The 16,357-nt window shown below is 43.4% G+C and overlaps 1 protein-coding gene across 7 annotated transcripts in view; it reads left to right on the top strand.

The window, feature by feature from the left end:
- cntrl (centriolin) overlaps positions 1-15,832 on the top strand; it is a 183,972-nt gene extending 168,140 nt beyond the window's left edge. For all 7 annotated transcript variants that reach the window (XM_055659763.1, XM_055659765.1, XM_055659762.1 and 4 more), the window contains one exon: positions 15,417-15,832. In XM_055659763.1, coding sequence (XP_055515738.1) covers positions 15,417-15,430 — 14 coding nt within the window. In that variant the 3' untranslated portion in view covers positions 15,431-15,832. The remainder of the gene's footprint in view (positions 1-15,416) is intronic.
- Positions 15,833-16,357: the final 525 nt, after the last annotated feature.

The raw sequence follows: 16,357 nt of genomic DNA, 5'->3' as shown, positions 1-16,357 counted from the left end.
TCCATATAACTATCCAATTTATTTTTTAATGATAAAAACTAACCTGCCTCCACCAACTTCACTGGAAGCTCATTCCACACAGCCACCACTCTCTGAGTAAAGAAGTTCCCCCTCATGTTACCCCTAAACTTCTGTCCCTTAATTCTCAAGTCATGTCCCCTTGTTTGAATCTTCCCTACTCTCAGTGGGAAAAGCTTATCCACGTCAACTCTGTCTATCCCTCTCATCATTTTAAAGACCTCTATCAAGTCCCCCCTTAACCTTCTGTGCTCCAAAGAATAAAGCCCTAACCTGTTCAACCTTTCTCTGTAACTTAGGTGCTGAAACCCAGGCAACATTCTAGTAAATCTCCTCTGTACTCTCTCTATTTTGTTGACATCCTTCCTATAATTAGGCGACCAAAATTGTACACCATACTCCAAAATTGGCCTTACCAATGCCTTGTACAATTTTAACATTACATCCCAACTTCTATACTCAATGCTCTGATTTATAAAGGCCAGCACACCAAAAGCTTTCTTTACCACCCTATCTACATGAAATTCCACTTTCAGGGAACTGTGCACAGTTATTCCAAGATCCCTCTGTTAACCTGCATTCTTCAATTCCCTACCATTTACCATGTACGTCCTATTTTGATTTGTCCTGCCAAGATGTAGCACCTCACACTTATCAGCATTAAACTCCATCTGCCATCTTTCAGCCACTCTTCCAACTGGCATAAATCTCTCTGTAGACTTTGAAAATCTACTTCATTATCCACAACCCCACCTATCTTAGTATCATCTGCATACTTACTAATCCAATTTACCACACCATCATCCAGATCATTGATGTACATGACAAACAACAGTGGACCCAACACAGATCCCTGTGGCACACCACTAGTCACTGGCCTCCAACCTGACAAACAACCATCCACCATTACTCTCTGGCATCTCCCATTCAGCCACTGTTGAATCCATCTTGCTACTCCACCATTAATACCCAACCATTGAACCTTCTTAACCAACCTTCCGTGAGGAACCTTGTCAAAGGCCTTACTGAAGTCCATATATACAACATCCACTGCTTTACCCTCATCAATTTCCCAGAGTAACCTCCTCAAAAAATTCAAGAAGATTAGTCAAACGTGACCTTCCAGGCACAAATCCATGTTGACTGTTCCTAATCAGACCCTGTTTATCCAGATGCTTATATATATTATCTCTAAGTATCCTTTCCATTAATTTGCCCAACACTGACGTCAAACTAACAGGTCTATAATTGCTAGGTTTACTCTTAGACCCCTTTTTAAACAATGGAACAACATGCGCAGTACGCCAATCCTCCGGCACTATTCCCGTTTCTAATGACATTTGAAATATTTCTGTCATAGCCCCTGCTATTTCTACCCTAACTTCCATCAATGTCCTAGGGAATATCCTGTCTGGACCTGGAGACTTATCCACTTTTATATTTCTCAAATGTGTCAGTACTTCCTCTTCTTTGATCCTCATAGTTTCCATAGCTACTCTACTTGTGTCCCTTACCTCACATAATTCAATATCCTTCTCCTTGGTGAATACCGAAGAAAATAAATTGTTCAATATCTCCCCCATCTCTTTTGGCTCTGCAGATAGCTGCCCACTCTGACTCTCTAATGGACCAACTTCATCCCTCGTTATCCTTTTGTTTTTAATATTGCTGTAGAAACCCTTTGGATTTACTTTCACCTTACTTGCCAAAGCAACCTCATATCTTCTTTTAGCTTTTCTAATTTATTTCTTAAGATTCTTTTTACATTCTTTATACTCCTCAAGCACCTCATTTACTCCATGCTGCCTATAATTATTGTAGATCTCTCTCTTTTTCCGAACTAAGTGTCCAATTTCCCTTGAAAACCATGGCTCTTTCCAATTTTTACTATTTCCTTTCAACCGAACAGGGACATAAAGATTCTGTACTCTTAAAATGTCACCTTTAAATGTCCTCCATTTCTCTTCCACATCTTTCCCATAAAACAAACTGTCCCAATTTACTCCTTTTAAATCCTTTCGCATCTCCTCAAAGTTAGCCTTTCTCCAATCAAAAATCTCAACCCTAGGTCCAGTTCTGACCCTCTCCATAATTATATTGAAACTAATGGTATTGTGATCACTGGTCCCAAACTGTTCCCCAACGCATACCTCTGCCACCTGACCTGTCTCATTTCCTAACAGGAGATCCAGCACCGCCCCTTCTCTAGTAGGTACTTCTATGTATTGCTGCAAAAAACTATCCTGCACGCATTTTACAAACTCCAACCCATCCAGCCCATTTATAGAATGTGTTTCCCAGTCTATGTGTGGAAAATTGAAATCTCACACAATCACTACCTTGTGCTTACTACTAATATCTGCAATCTCCTTACATATTTGCTCTTCCAATTCTCGCTCCCCATTTGGCGGTCTATAATACACCCATATAAGTCTTGCTACCCCTTTCCCATTGACTACCCAATGACTTGGCCTCCATAGCTGTCTGGCAATGCATTTCACGGATTCACCACTCTCTCGGTAAAGAAATTCACCCTTATCTCCTGTTTAAAGGTATATCCTTTTATTCTGAGGTTATGGCCTCAGGTCCTAGATTCTCCCACTACTGGAAAATCCTCTCCACATCCGCTCTATCCAGGCCTTTCATTATTTGGTAAGTTTCAATGAAATCTCCCCCTATTGTTTTAAACTCCTGCAAGTACAGGCCCAGAGCTATCAATCGCAGTTCATACATCACTGGGATTATACTCGTGTACGTCCTCTGCTCCCTCCCCAACACCAGCATATCTTTCCTCAGAAAACTGCTCAGACTTTTCCAAATGTGGCCCCACCTCCAGTACCATATAAAGCCTCAGCAGTGGGTCAGAAATCAGTCAGTGGACAGTCAGAACCTTTTTCCCCATGATGGAGTAATCAAAAGCTAGAGGACGTAGCATTAAGGTGAGAGGGGCTAAATTTAAATTTTGCGTGGGGCAACTTTTTTCCCACAATGATGAGTACCTGTAATGTCCTTACGGTATTGGAACAGATTTAGGCCATTCAGCCCGTCAAGTCATTTGGAAAGTCATCTATACCTTAATTCTACCAAAGTGCTTAACTTTGCTGTGCTGTATTCCATTTGCAACTTCTTTGCCCACTCTCCCAATCTGTCCAGTCCTTCTGTAGACTCCCTGCTTCCTCAGCACATCCTGCCCATCCACCTATCCTTGATATCATCAGCAAACTTGGTCGCAAACCCAATCAATTCCATCATCCAGTTCATTAACATTTAAAGCGAAAAGTAGTGGACCCAACACGATCCCTGCTGAACATCACTAGTCACCGGCAGTCAACCAGAAAAATCCCCTGTTAAACCCCTGTCTCACGGTGCGAGTCCACCCACGAGTGATCCCGAGTTTAAAACAAATCAAACTCGTGGTAATCACGTAGAATTAACGTAGCGGAAACGTCGGAACTCGTAACGCTAACGGCAGGTACTCGTGATCGGGAAACTTGTTAACTCGTGAAAATCTTTCAACATGATGAAAGATTTCCACGAGTCAAATTTACTCTTGAAGTAAAAATGTTTAACTTTTAAACTCGTTGTAAGAACGTAGTAGCCCGTGAGTTTACCGTAGTAGCCCGTGAGTTTACCGTAGTGGCTCGTGAGTCTACCGTGGGCACTGTTTAAGTCAGCGGGACGGGCAGCATCTCTGGAGAGAAGGAATGGGTGACGGGATGACGTTTCCAAAATTCTGCTGCGTCTTTGTGTTACTCCAGCACTGTGTGTTCACTTTTTGTCAACCAGCATCTGCCCTTTCTTGTGTATGACATTATTTGAATCCGTGGCAGTTCACTGTCGCTCCCTTCAGTTTCCCAGGGGGTCGGGATGGGGGAGATGCTGCCTAGTGACAATCTCATTTATCCATCGAGTTCCGCTCTCTTTAAGGATTAATAGTAAGATTAAACGAGTACTTACCAGTATGAAGTTTGATCTGTATTTTATGAGGAGTTACGGTGAGGTATTACGTGAAGATCCCAGCCCAGTGCGCAGGTGCGGCATACTTCGAAGCAGCGGTGTGAAATCACAGGATAGACACAATATTTGAAGTAAGATAGTAAAGATCATGAGACATCAGTTTATTAGTTTGATCTATATATTGAGGGTGGGAGCGGAGGGCACGTAATACCTCACCGTAACTCCTCATAAAATACAGATCAAACTTCATACTGGTAAGTACTCGTTTAATCTTACTATTTTACTTCGGAGTCACGTGAGTGATTCCGTGAAGACTTCAAAGGTCTGTGATTTCAAACCGTGTAACAGTTTTTATTTCACTCACTGCCGAAGTTTTTGAGGAAGTGTTATCGTAATCAACCAGTGGGTCTGCTTTCACAAGAAACAGAAAGGTATTTGTTAACAATAACAACATAAAGAGCTCCCCTGAGTTTAAATTAATATTGCAGTTTGTAATATTCTTTCTGCAATTAAATCAGGTTTATCAACGGTTTATAATAAAAAATGTTCTGAACGTCGTTCCCTTGACCATTCTGCCGTATTGAGAATGTGGTCAACCGGGATGTCCATTCGTTCAGCCGCTGATATCAATGCTGCCCTAGTGGAATGGGATTAAAATGTATTATTATCTATTCCGGCAGCTTTCAGTACCTGTTTGAGCCACCTTGGAGTGGTTTGGCTCGTACCCCGTCTTGGGGTTTCTGTGGTTGACCCATAGGCTTTCCTCTCCCTCTAAGATTGTGGGTTGTGTCTATATATTGTAGTAGATGGGTCACCACACTCAACCTGGACTCTGGTGGGTAGGCCCGGAATCCCACCAGTGAATTGGGCGTTCCTGGTCCATAACCATATAACGATTACAGCACGGAAAACACAGGCCATCTCGACCCTACTAGTCCGTGCCGAACTCATAACCTCGCCTAGTCCCATATACCTGCGAGTTAGGTTTTTACCAGACCTAGAATATGAACGTGATGCGTCTGGGGTAATCACCATGTTATCCAGTCTAGTTTTATGGAGTGACTGGACTCTGTGAGCGTATACGAGAGCCATAAGCATGAGCGTTAGCAAGCTGAGGGATCTGGCTGGTGCCATTCTCTGAGATATGTCAATATCACACCGATATCCCATACATGGGTATACCTGCATGCTCTGCTGTCCTGCTGTTTTGGATAAGCAGACAAGGTGCTCCATGCTGTATTTACGGCACTGTAACTCACCTTTTGTTCATGGTGTAGATGTTCCAGGAACTCCAATACGTCAGTGGTTGAATAGTTTGGTATGTTGTCCCTGCGTCGTGGCAGTATTTACCCATGTTAGCTCTTGGTGACTGTTCGCAGGGATGCCGACATGGTGGTAATGGTTCCTTTGGATAATCCCAGTCCCTGGTAAGGTCTATTCTAACCCTGCACCCAGGAGTTTGATGTTTTTCTGGCATGGGTGGCTTATGCCTGATACTGGGTTGAGTCAGCAACCATGGTCCACTAGGGAAATCCATAGGTGACTCGCCCACCATGTCGTGATGAACTGGGAACCATGGCTGTGTAGGCCGGTCGGGCACGTTCAATATCTCGGAGACAGATCCCATCTGTATTGCGAAGTGCCCGACTGATGAGGCAGAAGGGAGGAAGGCAAGGCAGAAATTCCCCCTTCCAGCATGTAGGCATCTATCGCTGCTGCCTCTGATCTGGTTCCTAAGTCACATACATAGGTTACTGGTGATTCCGTCTTGTGCAACCAAATTGATATCTGGCTTTCAAACTGCTTAATACCTTTAGCAGATATCTTGGGTTTGACATCTATTCAATGTTATCATAAATTTTTACCCGTGACATGGTGTCTCCCACTGTGTTCTAGCTTCCTAGGACATAGGCAGCTGATAGTTAAAATGTCTTTTGACACACCATTGCCAGATTTGTTTGACCAATTTGTTGCACAATAATGATTTTTATGCTCCCCATATGGTTGATATAAGCCACCACCATAGTATTATCAATCCGTAACCACATATGTACGTGCTGCATTTGAAATGCATATGCTTTTTAGCCCAATAGGCGATCACCAATCCCAAGTAGTTGATGCCCGGTATGTGTAGTAACGATGTTTGTGAATTGGTCCATCTGTTACCTGTGCTGGATATGGAGTTTAGTTGCTCCCCAGCCTAAAGTACTGGCATCGGTTTTTAATAACCAAGTTGGGATTGGTGATGATAATAGGGCTGAAAACTATGCCAAATATATGTCTGCCCACCACCGTAATTGTGATATAGCTTCAGTGGGTACATTCATGATTTGATTATAGTGACCCAAGTACCTTGGCAAAGTAACAGTCATATGGACGGAATTGTTATTGAAGCCCAGATAATCCATGGTAGTTAACGCTTCAATTCTGGTTTATCTGGGCGTGGGATGAACCTCAGAGCTTTAGGGAGCTGTTTTGTAGCTAGAACTGCTGCCACAGCTAATTCATTTGTTTCCCCTAATATGAGGATATCATCCAATATATGCCATGATTATGCTTGTTTTCTTAATATTTTCATGGCCATTTTTTAATATTTATAATAGTTTAGGGCTGAGGTTAGACCATTGGGAATGCTCTATGCTCCCATAGTTGCCCTCACCGGGATATCCATTATCCAGGTAAAAAAAATTTAGGTATCTATAATGATCCTAGTGTATGGGTATAAGATAGTTAGCATCTTCCATATCAATGCTCCCCATAGGTATCCTTTGAAGATCAGATGTCTGGCAGTGACAAAAACCCGTCTCCATCTTAAAGTGTATATACTCAACAGATTTATTTAGTGATATTAGATCAATGATGATGCTACATTCACCATCTTTTGTAGTTTTGGTGAATATATTTGATACAAATTCCAATGGTTCATGTTTACTCCCATGATCCGTTTAGTAATGAGCCTTTCTAGTTCAGCTTGACCTTCTCACTTCTCTTTCTTAGAGGGAGAAAATGCCCTTTGGGCGCATTGTTGAACTGGCTGTAATATGCCCAATTTGAATTCATTTTTATCCACTAATACTGTTGAGTATATTTTAGTTATTTGTGACAGCATCCCATGCTTTATCAACAAGTGTAAATGCCCCCCCCCCCCCCCCCCCCCCCCCCCCCCCGCAGTTAGTAGAACACCCTTATTTAGTGTAAACTGGGAGGAACCAGACTACCTACCTCCATGTTTATTGTTTTTTCATGAAGGCCTAGTTTGCTGGTATGCTGGTGCTGTCGGTGGGGCGGCGCATTTTCCCACGGCTCCGCTCTGGGCCCCTGTCTAAAAAGAACTTTGGGGGTAATGTGAAGCGGTCGCCAGGCTTTCACCAGTCCTTGTTCGATATTGCTGGTGGATGCCGAGGGGTGCTGCCAGCTGGGTGTTGGATGCGATGTCCTGCTCGTTCCATGGCCTGCCCCATGAGGCGCACAGGTTTAGCTGCCTCTCTTCCCGCAGCAGCGGTTTGCATAGCTCCGTATATTTGGGGTTGCGGGCAGGTCTTATATGCACCAATGTCAGTCGAGTATCCCGAATTTGGGAACATCTTAGGCGTCAGCACCCTCGTAGTGCAACGGGATAGTCTCATCCTGGGAGAACCACCTTGGTGATCATGGCGTCTCGCCTGCCAGGTGAGTATGATCCGTGGAAAACGAGCAAAGGCGGTGACATCTTGACCCTTCTGTTAGGAGCTTCAGAATTCGCTGCTTTTAGCTCTTGTCTGCGAGTCTGCTGACCCAGCTGCCTGCGGATTTGCCTCTAGAAAGGCCTGCTCCTGCAGGGCTTTGTTGGGAAGATGGTCGCGTGGAGGAGCCATGTAGTGGCCCACGACACCCAGTAGCTCTGCTTGATCCTGCTCCCCTGGCATACTGCTGTTCTCGTCCGCCTGCCCAGCGTTTAAGCCAGCCCAGCCCTGGCCTCCTTAGCTAGCCTCAAAAGAGGGAGCAAAAGGGTGTGCTATAAATTGGAGGAGGCATAGCTCAAACTCCGCTGTTGCATCAATCCCTCGACAAGGGAGATGGCTAGTGCAATAGCACTGGGGTAGGAGTGTCAGCTCCCTTGGCATTCAGCCAGTGCCCCTTTTTTTCCTGGAGGTTTTGAACTCCATGACCTCCTCTGGCTTGGGGAGACAGACATACTTATTTTTGCTGTCTCCAACCTGTTCCAGTGTTGGAGGAAGTTGATTCCTATAGAACCTGTAATTTTGGTAAGATTTTTGTCTTACCTGTATTTAGAGGCTGCCTGCCGTTTTTCAGGCGGCATTGTAGCGGTTCCCGGGCGGCGATTCTCCTTGTCAGGAGTCTGCAGGGCTGCCGGTCGGGTTTTTAAATTTCCCGCCGGTCCGCTGCTGTTAACCAAACAGCTGTTCAGCGGACCGGCATCAGCGCAGCTCCCTGTCAGCGGTCCGCAGCGTGTGCGGTCCCGTTTGCGCCTTTCCCCCTCCACTGTCGGCTCCTTCGCTGGAGTCGAACGGGGGCCGCTTCCTCTGCTGCTTTGCTCCCCCTGGAGCAAAAAACCACAAGGCCCGATTAAGGTAAGTACTTACCTCACGTTCCTTGGTTGCGGGAGCGCCCGACTCCCGCTGGCCGCGTTGCACAGCTGTGCGATAATGCCGCACCTGCGCACTGGGCTGGGATCTTCACGGAATCACTCACGTGACTCCGAAGTAAAATTACTCAATATCCCGCCAATTTCTCTTCATTCGCTGTTATATCCGAGAACTGCTCCAGAACTCTTGGATTTGATATTTTTTCCTCCCAGGGGTAAAAGAAAAAACAAATGCACTTAAAGCACCAGGGGTGGGTTAGAGGCTTACGACCAACGAATGGGCCGATATCCAGAATTAGTCAAATATAACAAAAATTGGAGTACTGAATAATGACAGATTTGAGAGGTGCAGGAAGGAACTGCATATGCTGGTTTAAACCGAAGATAGGCTCAAAAAGCTGGGATAACTCCGTGGGACAGGCAGCGTCTCTGGAGAAAAGGAATGGGCGAGATTTTGGGTCAAAACCCTTCTTCAGACTGCAGTCTGCAGTCGCCTAGTCCATTTCTCCAGAGATACTCTCTGACCCGCTGAGTTACTCCAGCTTTTCATGTCTCTCTACGGATTTGAGAGGGTGAGATTCACTGCCAGACATCGTCAGTATATTAAATTATATTAAGAGTCGTTTCACATGACCGTAGTCAAGGAAACAGCAGTGTACCAATAGTCCGATTATTGTAACGGTATAGCAAACACACCACTGCTGTCCATTTTTGGTGTTTCATATATTTGTTCTTCCCCCCCCCCTTTTCCCTCTTCCCCACTTTTCCCTCCCAACTCCAGTCCCGTCCCGACCCCTTGGGAAACTGAAGGGAGCGACAATCAACTGCTACGTATACAAATAATGTCATACACAAGAAAGGGCAGATGCTGGTTGACAAAAAGTGAACACACAGTGCTGAAGTAACACAAAGACGCAGCAGAAATTTGGAAACATCATCCCTATGACCATTGTAACATTGTCTTTCTTACATGCCGATTGTGTAATCCTAATGTCATTTGTGCCTTACATCCTGACTACGATGCCGAGGCCAGTAGGTATCTCCCATCGGGTTATTTTTACCTTTGCAGTTTCTTAACTCTACCCACAGGAATCTATATCATTTGATCCTAGGTCACTTCTTGCTAAGGATTGGATTTCATTCCATAGCAACAGAGCAATACCTGCCGTCATTACCAGAGGATGTGTATCCGTAGCTGATCAGCTCCAAGCTCTGTTCCTGTCAACCATAACTCTGTGATACGCACACCGTTCTACCTGACAATTTCTAATGGTGCTATAAGCTCATTCACCTTATTTCATAATACTACATGCATTTAGTAGATGTAACACCTTCAGTTCTGTATTCACACTCCATTTCTCAAAATGGTCCCCATGTTGTCTCGCATTAGACTCTTATCCCTTTCCAAACTTTCTGTCCTATTTCTTATTCTGGAGACTTTGGTAACTTCTCCAACCTTCATGCTTAATTTTATCCACACTTTCTAATCTGTTGAATCCACCCTATGCCAGTTGTTCGTGGCCCAGGTAGCAATGCAGAGATTATTAACTTTTTGGTTCTGCTTTTTAATTTAGTTCCTAGTTGCTCAAATTCCCTCAGCAGAACCTCTTTCCTTGTTTTACCTATGTTGTTGCTACCATAATGGACCACGGCAACTGGATCTTTCCCCTCCACTCTAAATTCCTCTGCAGGTCAAAGGAGATGTCCCAAACCCAGGCAGCAGGCAGATAATTCAGGACTCTTGATCCTTGCAACAGGGAATTGTGTCTATTCCCCTAAATATAATTTCCCCAATTGCAACTAGGTGTCTCTTTTGCCCCTCCTCTTGAATGATCCACTGAGCCATAGTTAGGTTGCTCATCTTCCCTTCCACTCCAATCTCATCCACACAGGGAGCAAGACTCTCAGACCTGATAAGGGCCTGTCCCACTCTGTGAATTTTCTCGCCGACTGCCGGCGTCATTGACTGATGTACCAGGTCGCCGAAAAAGCATCAAGTTGTACGACAAGCTACGACACAAGCTGCGACAATTTTAATCCGGTATCACAAATATTTGGGACCTGGGACAACCACAACAGCGACAATCTACAACAATCTATGACGGAACCAGGGGCGGAATAAGGGGTAGGGCATTTAGAATGGAGATGAGGAAAAACATTTTCTCACACAGAGTTGTGAGTCTGTGGAATTCTCTGCCTCAGAGGGCAGTGGAGGCCGGTTCTCTGGATACTTTCAAGAGAGAGTTAGATAGAGCTCTTAAAGATAACAGAGTCAAGGTATATGGGGAGAAGGCAGGAACGGGGTACTGATTGTGGATGATCACAATGAATGGTGGTGCTGGCTCGAAGGGCCGAATGGCCTACTCCTGCACCTATTGTCAATTGACATCCTGCGACTGCACAGACATCAAAGAATGACAACCGAGGCCAACATACGTCCACCCTCGAAACGATACGACAAGCTACGCCACTGTCTGCGATGTCTGAAGCCAACAGAAGACAAGTAACGTCATTTTGATCCGTATCTTGACACAGGCACTGTCACCGGTTGACGTATGATGACGCAGGTTGTCGCAAAAGGAATTGGCTGAGGTCATGATCTTGCGACATCGTTCGTCACCTTGCCTCATCCTGGCGACAACCTCAGACAGGAGATGACAGGCAACGTCAAGCACACTGTCGCCGTAAGGTTTTGAACATTTCAAAATACAGCGACGACAAGAAAAAAGTGAGGCCACTTGCGGAGACGGCTCACGACAACACAGGCGTCAGCCCGCGTCAAGTCCCAACCATGAGGTGACAGCCTATTTTTCAGCTGTCGCCGAAGAAAGTCACCAAGTGGGACAGGGGCTTCAGATAAGCTCAAGAGCGCAGGCTCCGCCAACACTTTTTATTAATTTTTTTTTTATTCTATTTATTCCGAACAAGTAAAGACATTAAAGACATTAATAGTAACAAAATCGAAATTATCAAACAATTGGACATTACAATCAATATTTACAAGCAATGAAAAGAACAAAAAGCAAATTTCCAATGTCCAACTCTGTGTCTGTACAAGCTCGAAAAGGAGTGAGAAGAAGAATAACTTATTAAATCTCACCCCTTTCCCCCAACACTTCTACCATATTTAAAAATCAATTAATTAATAATAATAATACTACCCCAGGCAATTTCCCATAATACCTACAGACATATATATACATACAACTATTATACACATACAAACTTCATATATGAAGTAACCAAACATAAGTAAACAATTGTAAAGCAATAGACAAACATTAGTTTAGGTTAGTTTATTTTTGTCACGTATACAGAGGTACAGTGAAAAGCTTTTGTGTTTGGTATGTTATCCAGTCAAAAAGACTATACATGAAGATGATCAAGACATCCCTAAATATAGATCGATTCAATGGATGGGTGGTTGGCTTGTGTGATGGTCTGGGCTACGTGCAAAACTTACTGCAATTTATTGCGGTCTTGGCTGGAGCTGTTCCTAAACCATGCTGAGATGCATCCCGATAAAATGCTTTCTCAGCGCAACCGTCGATGTTGGTGAGGGTTGTTGTCCATTCCTAACACTCACTGTGTTTAAAAAAAATGTGCCTCACATATTTCTTTAAACTTTGCCCTTCTCATGTTAAAGCTATGCCCTCTTGTATTTGATTTCTCCATTCTGCAACAAAGATTTTGACATGTAGATACGTACGCTATCTGTGTGTCTCATAATTTTATACATTTCTATCAGGTCTCCCCACAACCTCTAGTGTACCAGGGAAAACAATCCAAGTCTGTTCAACATCTCCTTGTACGTAATGCCTCTCTGCACCCTCTCCAAGCCTCCACATCCTTCCTGTAATGGGGGTGACCAGAACTGCACACAGCCCTCCAAATAAAGTTCCATTGAATGACCATCAATAGTAATAGACACAATTTTCCAGTCTGTTTATTTTAGAGTCATGGAGCCATGCAGCACGGAAATAGGCCCTTTGCTCCTAATTGCCCATGCTGACCAAGCTGCCCCACCCACACTAGTCCCGCCTGCCTGCGTATCACTAAACATTTCATAGTCATAGAGTGATACAGTGTGGAAACAGGCCCAATTTGCCCACACCGGCCAACATGTCCCAGCTACACTAGTCCTACCTGCCTGTGTTTGGTCCATATCCCTTCAAACTTGTCCAATCCATGTACCTGTCCAACAGTTTTTTCATAAACATTGGGATAGTCCCAGCCTCAAATACCTCCTCTGGCAGCTTGTTCCATACACCCATTACCCTTTGTGTGAAAATGTTACCCCTCAGATTCCTATAAAATCTTTTCCCCTTCACCTTGAACCTATCTCCTCTGGTCCTCGATTTCCTGCCAATTGCAAACAGTATAGAGCAAGTGCTATTCACATCTCAAATGTTGGGACGTGAATTTCACAAGGGTTAATTTCTGGTCCTTAAACAATCGTCATGCAGGGTTCACTTGGAACAATGTATGAAGTAGATTTGGTACAGTGGAAAAATACAATACATGAGCCAGGCTTAATGTGTCAACATGCAGAAATCTACGTCTCTTACCTAGAATTGGCCACAGCTCAATGACTGACAACTTACAGAATTTCATGTAGATGCAGGACATGTTTAAACTTTACACTTTAGAGATACAGCCAGAAACAGGCCCTTCAGCCCACCAAATCCACGCCAACCAGTACGATCACCATTTACACTAACCTATACACATTCGGGGCTATTTCACAACTTAGCAAAGCCAATTAACCTACATACCTGTACGTTTTTGGAGTGCGGGAGGAAACCAGAGCACCCGGAGAAAACCCACACGGACACAGGGAGAACGTACAGACCGCACCCATAGTCAGGAGCAAACCTGGGTCTCTGGTGCTGTGACTTCTACCATTGCCATCCCATGTTCTGAAAACAATTCCAGTAATGATCATGCAATTAAAAACACATCATTAATAATTGTTCTGAAGAACAATAGTAAATGCTAGCACTAAATAGCACTGATCAATAGTGTGTAAGCACCTTGACTCTTTTACAAAGTAGTCTACTTTTCATAGACATTTTGACCATATGTTTTAGAGAAATTTGATTCATAGAATATAGAATAATACACAATTAATGGCTTTCAATGACTGTGCCAAACTTGATAAACTATTCTCTACTGCATGTGACCCATCACCATTCCTGCATAATTCATCTGCCTATCCAGAACCCTCATAAATACCACTATCATATCTGCCTCCACCACAGCTCCTGACAATATATTCCACCCACTACTCTCTGTGTTCAAATAAACTTCCCTCAAACACCTCCTCTAAACTGTGCCCCTCTCATCTAAAGGCTGACCCCTCTAGTCTTTGAGATTTCTACCCTGGGGAAAAAGGTTCTGATTGTCTACCTTGATCATCTTATATACTCTATTGGGGTTCCCCTCATGCTCCAGAGAAAACAATCCAAGTTTGCAACATCTTATAGCTAATACCCTGAAATCCAGGCAACATTATGGTAAACCGCTTCTGCCACCCCCGCCAAACCGTGTTATGGGGAGACCAGAACAGCATACAATTCACATTTTTCATTCAGTGTATTTTATGAATGTGATTGTAGTGTAATCTCCCTGAATATACCCACGAAACATGAAATTGAAATCAAATTATTTTATAATGTCTCCTGACCTCAGATTGATAAGAACATTTTAATTACAGAACTTGATGACGACAAATGTAAAATAAAACATTGTGTGGAATTGAAAGAAACGCAGCTTTCACTGGCCATGTTGCTTCATTCACAATGTACTCTTGCAGTGCGCCACAGTTAGCTCCTGACCTGGTTCTTGCATCATGTCTTGAATATATCCAGACCACCCCTAATCCTTCTGGGGGGCAACACACGGATAAGGTTGAATGAGCTGGTGTCCAGCCTGTCATTTTCATTGTACACTTGTGAAATTAGTATTTGAATGTGGCATTAAACGATTCGATGATTCAGACACCAGTGAAAGATTTCACATCAGTTGGCACATATAACCATATAACAATTACAGCACGGAAACAGGCCATCTCGACCCTTCTAGTCCGTGCCGAACACGTATTCTCCCCTAGTCCCATATACCTGCGCTCAGACCATAACCCTCCATTCCTTTCTCGTCCATATAACTATCCAATTTATTTTTAAATGATAAAAACGAACCTGCCTCCACCACCTTCACTGGAAGCTCATTCCACACAGCCACCACTCTCTGAGTAAAGAAGTTCCCCCTCATGTTACCCCTAAACTTCTGTCCCTTAATTCTCAAGTCATGTCCCCTTGTTTGCATCTTCCCTCCTCTCAGTGGGAAAAGCTTATCCACGTCAACTCTGTCTATCCCTCTCATCATTTTAAAGACCTCTATCAAGTCCCCCCTTAACCTTCTGCGCTCCAAAGAATAAAGCCCTAACTTGTTCAACCTTTCTCTGTAACTTAGTTGCTGAAACCCAGGCAACATTCTAGTAAATCTCCTCTATTTTGTTGACATCCTTCCTATAATTAGGCGAGCAAAATTGTACCCCATACTCCAGAATTGGCCTCACCAATGCCTTGTACAATTTTAACGTTACATCCCAACTTCTATACTCAATGCTCTGATTTATAAAGGCCAGCACATGCTTTCATGGAATCCATTACTCGCTCGACAAAGACAAACTTAAAAAATAAATGCAATAACTTTCCTTTTGGTGGATGTTGCTGTATGTTACATGGATGCTGTGTTTATATCTTTAAATCACTGTACTTCAGAAGTAGCTCATTAAGTGCTATATGTGTGGTAATTTATATTATGAATGATAATTTCCTTTTCTCTTTTACAGATGATAGTTGGTAACTTTACAGTGATCGTTGTTTCATGATAAAGAATCTTCAAGTGTTGGAGGTGTCACTAACCACAAGTACTTCCAAGAAAACTGATCTACCTCAGTTACTTCACTCCTGTGGATCACCTTATACAGGTTGTTGTGATGTACACACTGTTGCCTTTTTACAATGGTTGCTATGAAAGTATCCAGCAAGCAGTCCAATGCAGGTATTTGGGGATACTGTTATCTATCTTAGTTGCTGTTGTAAGATCTGGATATTTAAATTTAACAATATTTTTATACAGTTATTGTACACAGTTCTGTGCTGTGATTGCACAGTGAGTTCGTATTTTGTATTTATATAAATCTTGTGCATTTATCTGTACATTTTGTATTTTATCTTTTTGCAATAATAAAGATTCATTGAAATACTGGCAATCTTCTTCCTTACTTCAATAAAAGCTGCCTAATCTTCTGCAGCTGTCATTCATAGACAATTTAGGTTCAGGGGTCCAGTTATGTCATGCTGTATTAAAAAGGTGGTTAATATGGTTAAAAAATAAAGTGGTTACTGAGTTAATGCTGAGAGAAATATGGAAGGCACTATCCCTGCGACACACCATAGTCACAGGCTTCCAGTCCAAAAAACAACCTTTCACCACCACCCTCTGCTGTAGCCAATTCTGTATCCAGTTAGCTCTCTCCGGATCCCATGTGATCTAACCTTCCAGCACAGCCTATCATGCTGAACCTTAACAAGGGCCTCACATGAGTCCATTTAGACAACATCTACAGCCTTGCCTTCCTCAACCTTCTTGTTTATACATAGAACAGTGCAGCACAGGAACAGGCCCTTTGGCCTACAATGTGCTGAACATGGCACAAATAAGTTAAACTGTTCTCATCTGCCTGTACTTGATCTGATTCCCTCTATTCTTTGCACTTCCGTGTGCCTG

Source organism: Leucoraja erinacea, chromosome 31, assembly GCF_028641065.1.
Source record: "Leucoraja erinacea ecotype New England chromosome 31, Leri_hhj_1, whole genome shotgun sequence".
Classification (NCBI taxonomy): domain Eukaryota; kingdom Metazoa; phylum Chordata; class Chondrichthyes; order Rajiformes; family Rajidae; genus Leucoraja; species Leucoraja erinaceus.
Note: the sequence above shows the minus strand (reverse complement) of the source record. Positions and strands in the feature narration are given on the sequence as shown.